At 32.9% G+C, this 6,877-nt stretch overlaps 4 protein-coding genes across 4 annotated transcripts in view; 2 read left to right on the top strand and 2 right to left on the bottom strand.

Annotated features, from left to right (window-relative positions):
* Positions 1-6,877, bottom strand: part of LOC111683580 (ras-like GTP-binding protein RhoL) — a 16,243-nt gene that overhangs the window by 4,309 nt on the left and 5,057 nt on the right. The gene's annotated exons all lie outside the window — the stretch shown is intronic.
* Positions 2,036-3,300, top strand: LOC111683578 (transcription initiation factor TFIID subunit 9). Its single transcript, XM_023445664.2, has 3 exons — positions 2,036-2,281; positions 2,341-2,477; positions 2,538-3,300. The coding sequence occupies exons 1-3, from the start codon at positions 2,125-2,127 to the stop codon at positions 3,051-3,053; spliced, it is 810 nt and encodes a 269-aa protein (XP_023301432.2). The 5' UTR covers positions 2,036-2,124; the 3' UTR covers positions 3,054-3,300.
* LOC111683577 (replication factor C subunit 4) lies at positions 3,242-4,617 on the bottom strand. Its single transcript, XM_023445663.2, has 3 exons — positions 4,396-4,617; positions 3,467-4,334; positions 3,242-3,410 (listed from the first exon to the last, which is right to left on the bottom strand). Exons 1-3 carry the CDS (start codon positions 4,512-4,514, stop codon positions 3,318-3,320), a joined length of 1,080 nt encoding a protein of 359 aa, XP_023301431.2. The 5' UTR covers positions 4,515-4,617; the 3' UTR covers positions 3,242-3,317.
* LOC111683581 (syntaxin-18) lies at positions 5,121-6,744 on the top strand. The gene is made up of 2 exons (XM_023445668.2): positions 5,121-6,220; positions 6,286-6,744. Exons 1-2 carry the CDS (start codon positions 5,282-5,284, stop codon positions 6,472-6,474), a joined length of 1,128 nt encoding a protein of 375 aa, XP_023301436.2. The 5' UTR covers positions 5,121-5,281; the 3' UTR covers positions 6,475-6,744.

Here is a 6,877-nt window from a genome sequence, read left to right on the forward strand (position 1 = left end):
TCTATAGTCTAGTCTGTAGTCTAGTCTATAGTCTAGTCTATAGTCTAGTCTGTAGTCTAGTCTATAGTCTAGTCTGTAGTCTAGTCTATAGTCTAGTCTGTAGTCTAGCCTATAGCCTAGTCTATAGTCTGGTCTATAGGCTAGTCTTTAGTCTAGGCAATAGTGTAATCTATAGTCAAGTATATAGCATATAGTATATAGCCTATAATGTAGTCGATAGAACACTATAGTCAAGTCATGTCTAGAATAGTCTTGACAATATTCTGGTCTATAGTTTAACTATCAGCCAGATCTATTCTTTTGACTATATAGACTCTATAGACAAGACAAGACTACAAACTAGTAGTCTGATAGACCTAGTGTAAAGGTTGTAATTCCTACCTCTTGCTCTCTGTAAGCCGATAGAAGCCTATGTGTATATCCTCTGATTTGGTATACATATGTTTGTATATACAACGCACATACCTACAGTTACTTAAGGACGCAGCCGATGAATTCAGAGAAATAATTTTTAAGGATCAATATATAATTTAATATTGATTCAATAATATATTTATATAATGCGGCATTTATTAAAGATTTTGACGCAATTGAGTACAGGATCAAACATAAAGAGTAAAAATAACACTGCCTTATCTAATGTATTGTTGGCAAAACAACAGCAATGCTAAAACGCTTACAACTCTTAAAAAACAACTACTGAGGACTAACCTAGAAGTAACAACACCATTAAACGTATTGAGCTTTGAATTAGTACCACAGGATTATAAAGAAGTTTACAATTAGCTAACAAACATTTTGAATGGACACATAATTACAAATTTAGCAACGTTTTCTAATCAGACTAAGTAAAACCAATATGAATGTACATGAGTTTCCCACCTAGTGGGAAACTCATGTACATTCTTTCTTTTTTGGCAGAAGTGGGACCAACAGACCAACTACCATGTCCCATAATCAAATTTCAGTAGATTCACTAATAATGTAAACAAATAAATAAAAACGAAATGGAACGTACCTTTATTATAATAACTGCTATCTATTTGCGGCTAATTTTTTATAAGGAACACCATATTAACACTTTAATTTTGTTTTATATTAATAATTTTTCATTGGCGGCAGCCACCCACATAAATATTTCATCAAAAACTTTATTTACTAATTAAACACATGTAATTTGTATAACATTGATTCACTAAAGCTTAATATTTAACGAAAAACAAATGCCAATATCATGGATATTTAATTTAAATTCAATTTTCTTCTTTAAGTTTCTATTAACTTTAACTTTTTACTTCCGAAGGAAACTTGTGAAAACTTGCAAAAAAACCTAAATCCCGCTTAAATTTTGACAGCTAAACAAGTTTTTTTTTCAAATTGAAAAAACGCATAACGGCGTTGCCAGTTGTCAATAATAACTTTGGCGGCGGCTTAACATCGTATAACCAACCATGGTTTGTAACGGATCCAAGCATTGCAATAAATTAATAAACCGATAATTTACCAAAACAACATATATAAGACGAAAGCCTAGCCAGGTTATATCTTCTCGATCCATGAAGATATTCTCTACAGTGTTATTAATTATTAAAATTGTCGGTTTAACAATTGTTTCTTGTAAATATTCTGCCTCCATAGTGTTTGAAAACTGAAAGGCATACCAGACAGACATTATGGGTGTATGGTAGTGATTTTGGTGAAATTAATCATCAGAATGATTAATTTAGTTGATAATATACCAAGACCGACCACCATCCTCTAGGTAACAGTTATTTCAACATTGACATGTCCTCCTAGGGATATACACAATTGCCACTCCCTTGTTATCATGAGAAGGCCAGGAGGCCATCATGATGACTCCCATTTCTTAAAAATAAAGAGGTTCTTTTTTAGAAACAAATGATTAATTATTTAACGAAATTACTTCAAAACAAAAATTCAAACAATTTACAAACTGAAAACGTCGCCGACCAAAAATGGTTTACCGCCGTCGTTAATTTTGCATCAGCTTGTATCTCTGACAAGCATGACATACATACAAACATATTTTTCATGACAGTTTTTGTTTATGCCTTGTGAAAAAAGAAAACAAATTTTAGCTTTTTGCTAATATTTAAAGCAAAAATGTCGACAGAAAAAGAAAAATTAGAAAAAACTAAAATAAATACCCAGGTTAAACATGTGCCCAAAGATGCTCAGGTTATAATGTCCATATTAAAGGATTTGGGCATACAGGAATATGAACCCCGCGTCATTAATCAATTGTTGGAGTTTACCTATCGTAAGTGGGAGAAAATTACTTTGTTTATCTTTTATTATAATTATTTTTTTTACACAAAGGTTATGTGACTTGTATATTGGACGATGCCAAAGTATTTGCCAATCATGCACGCAAGAAGACTATAGACTTGGATGATGTTAAGTTGGCCACTGAAGTTGTACTGGACAAGGCTTTCACCTGTCCTCCTCCACGACATGTAAGTAAACTTTTTCGACAATATTTTAAATTATATTTCTGATTGTATTGATGTTTTAAGATTATTTCCAAACTTGCGGAGGTGCGCAATGCCATGCCGCTACCACCCATAAAGCCTCATTGCGGCTTGCGTCTACCACCCGATCGTTATTGCCTATCTGCCTGCAATTATAAACTACGTGCTGCCACTCAACCTAAGAAAATGACTAAATCCGCATTGGATTCTAGATCTAGTATAAAAACACAAGTAAAGTCTTCTGGTGGTGCTGGGTCGGGAGCCAAACGCCAGACTGTTTTGACACCCAAAACTCAAGTTGTTACTATACCCAAGCCGGTTATTAAATTTACTACCACTGCCAAAACTGTGGCAGTGGATAGTAAACAGGGCATTATTTCTTTGGGAACTAGTCAAGATTCCAGTGGAGGTGATGTCAAAATGGAAGTTGATTCTGATGCAGCGGCAGTGGGCCATATAACCACAGTGACTTCTGGTTTATCCGGCTCCACTGGCAGTAGTGGGGGCGGTGGTGGTGTTAAAAGAGAACGTGATGAGGATGAATTTGAAGTGGTTCCTTAAAGTATAAGATCCGAGTTTTCTGTCACATTTTTTAACATTTTAAATAAAATAAATTTAAAACAAAAAATGTTAAATTTGAGATGATTCTTTTAGATATATTGAATTTAGAAAGTATTTCCTTTTATGCCATTAGGAACTGATTTCAAATCTTAAATTTCTTTAGTATATTTAATCCAAAAACACTTTATATTATAATTTTTCAAATTTTATTAAAAAAAAAACTTAATAATAAAAAGCAATTCGAAAATACAAGGATTTTAAACTTTATTTTTCTTGCAAAGCCAATATAATGGCACAGCCCAAATCCATAATTTGCAGATATTCTGAACCACCATCCTGCAAGCGGAAGGAACATTCCTATAAAAGAAAACTTAATAAGAAAACAATATCAAAACAAACTCAATATAACTCACCCCTAGTTTATCGCAAATACGAGCTTTTTGCATATCGGTCAAGGAGGGACATCTTAAAACGTACTCATTAAATTGTTCCAACATCTGACCAATACTATAAGCCTCATAAGCAATGTTGCGTACATAATCCTCCAGTTTAGTATAGTTACCCGAACGACATACTTCCAAGTATTCCTGCAAATACGACTCTGGTATAATACCCGACATTTCCAATAAATCTGAAGTTTGTATTTTATGCTGGCCACCCTTTAAACGATAGCAAGACTGCAGCGTAGTTATAGCACGTCTCATATCACCACCCGAAATATCCACAATGGATTTATAAGCATCTTCATCAATACTAACTCCCTCTAGCTGACAAATATGCTTTAGACGTTCTATGATTTGGTTTTCCCCTAAAGGCTTGAAACGAAATTTCGTACATCTGGAGGTAATGGGTTCAATTATACGCGATACATAATTGCAAACCAAACAGAATCTAGTGCTACGACTTTCTTTTTCCATAGTTCTTCTTAAAGCTGCCTGGGCAGCATGTGTCATGCTGTCCGCCTCGTCCAGTATGATAATTTTAAAAGGAGGACAAGGACGACCATCTGGTCTAGTGCCGCTGGCCGTAAGTTGTGCAAAATTTTTAATTTTTGATCTCACTACATTGATGCCTCTCTCATCGGAAGCGTTTAGCTCTAAAATTCTCTCACGAAACATATCGCCAAAGATTTGTCTAGCGGCTGCTAAGATTGTACTGGTCTTACCGGTTCCGGGAGGGCCATACAGCAACATATTGGGTAAATCAGCACCCTCAACACATTTACGTAGCACTGCTACGACTTCACCTTGTTCCACGACATCGTCAACACTTTTGGGACGACTTTGAGAAGATAACATGGTTTAATTCTAAAGATGTCTATAAAAAACATGTTTCCACTTACTATTTTTCTACCCAGGGTGCTGGTGGTTTTCTGCGTTCTCCAGACTGTTGCCCACTGGAAGTACTAGCTTGACTTCTTTCTGTTGTTGTAGTTTTACCGGTTTTAAGAAAAGCCTGCATGTTTTTCGTAGTATATACTCAAAATTAACAAAAAATTTATAATTGTTTAGCAATTCGAGTGAATTGTTTACAAAAAATAATAAATGGCGGGTATTTGCCAAACAGTGTGTCAAATTTGTTATTTTTTTGTATATATAGCGTCTTTTTTAAGTTAGTTTAATTAATCAAAATATGTATTTATATATTAATTTGCTTTTTATATATTCATTTTGTCCAAAATAATATATTCTTTTCTTAAAAATTTTAGATTTTAATACTTAAATTTTAAATCAATTTTGCATTTAATTGATAATTGAAATATGTAATTTTCTAATAAAAAAGTTGGCATCACTTTACGCTATTGTCATTGGTGTTAACAATCGTAAGTGAATGTTTGTTAAAGAAAAAAACAGTAAAAAGATATACAAATTTAATTATTAAAATAACAAATTTAATGTTATTTATCCAAATTGTAGTTATTTTGTTACTTAATAACAAATTAATTATTTTTTATACATATTTATATGAAAAAAACGTAATTACTTCATTGAAAAATTGTTTACATTATCCTATGTTAACTTAACATTACACTATTTTTATTTTCAAACACTTTACAACACTTCTATTTAAACAGCTGGAGGAACATGTCAAAAATGTTTTATTTAGTGATGTGTCAACAATTTTATAAAATTTAATAAATTACATTAAAATTCCTTAAAATTAAAAGGATTTTTTAAAAATTCCTTTAGGATCACAATAAATTTAGTTCGAATATCCCTAAATAAAAAATGGATATAACACATCTATTTAAAGCCGGTGTAATGACCGTAAAACTTCAGCGTAAAGGTGAATTGGATCCCAAAAGAATATTGCCCAAGTCTTCCTCTAATACAAATGGTCAAAGAGATGAATTTGCCAAACAGGCCAAGGAGGTGTGTAATAAAATCACTACTTTGCGTAATGTTCTAATAGAAAATCGTTCGGCTTACATGAAAATTGGTCAACACTTGAAAAGTTCAGCCCAAATGACGGACGAACAGAGGGATCTTATTGATCGGGAATCGGAAAAGTTTGTTACTTTCTATACCCAGTATCTAGGGCAAATGCGAAATGATTGGAAGAAAGCCAAAAGAAAGCCTCAACAACGTCAGCATATAGAAGCGGTATTAGAGCTTTTATCATCATATTTAAAGGCTGTGCAAAATATTTATTTGGAACAGAAAAAATATCGTGTACAACATGAGCTGGAAACGTATCGTTTGCTTAAATTGGCCTCGGACAAGAAGAAAATTCCTGTTAGGCCGGTAGGGGATGAAAGATCGCGTAAAGCCTCCACTGTTTCCTCAACTTCCAGTAGGGATTTACAAGTGGATCATGAAATTTCTTCAAATAATGATATAACAGAGGGCTGGGATTTAGATGAGGATGATATAACAGCTCCGAGCAGTACATCTAAATTAATAGCAGAAGGAGCTAACAGTTTGCGCAACACTTCCTCTACTGCTGTTAACGACACCAAGGCTCAGGTAGCTTTAGATGAAGATATGCAAAAATCTCAACAACTGGTAGATGAGGCTGAGAAATCACTAAGTCCCGAAGATGTGCAAATGTTTGAAGAGGAAAATGTGCAATTGTATCATGAACTGCAGGGTTTATCTGAGGAAGTTGAAGCTATAGAAAAGAATGTTGTAGACATAGCTACACTGCAGGATATATTTACAGAAAAGGTTGGTTTGTGAAACATTTTCAATGTTTTTACAATTTTATATATTTGTTGTTTGATTTTAAACAGGTCACATTGCAACAACACAATATTGATCGTATTGTCAACGCCGTAGTAGGCGCTACAGAAAATGTAAAAGACGCTAATGAACAAATCAAACAGGCCATACAACGTAATGCAGGTCTACGCGTTTGGTCTTTATTTTTCCTGCTGGTGATGTCATTTGCCTTGCTATTTTTGGATTGGTATTATGATTAAGGAAAAATATGGCTATTAGTTTTATTTTCTGTTTCCAATAATTGTTGCAGTCCTTAGTGTCTATTATTCAATATGAGTGTTTTTTTGTTTTTGATACTGCTTCTTTAGCTTTTTAAGTAAAATGGTAATAATATGTACTAGAAATACTAATTTTATAAATGTAATTCCTTTTTTATATAGTTAAACCAGAATATACAACTGTATATAAAAATATTTAACGAAATCGAAATGCAATAAAAAATATTTGCCCAAGAAAATTTTCGATTAAAATTAAAGGGTTTTATTTCTATGTATCTGTTTATTTATTTATTTATTTATTTATCTATCTATCTATCTATCTATCTATCTATCTATCTATCTATCTATCTATCTATCTATCTATCTATCTATCTATCTATCTATC

Source organism: Lucilia cuprina, chromosome 4 (genome assembly GCF_022045245.1).
Source record: "Lucilia cuprina isolate Lc7/37 chromosome 4, ASM2204524v1, whole genome shotgun sequence".
NCBI lineage: Eukaryota > Metazoa > Arthropoda > Insecta > Diptera > Calliphoridae > Lucilia > Lucilia cuprina.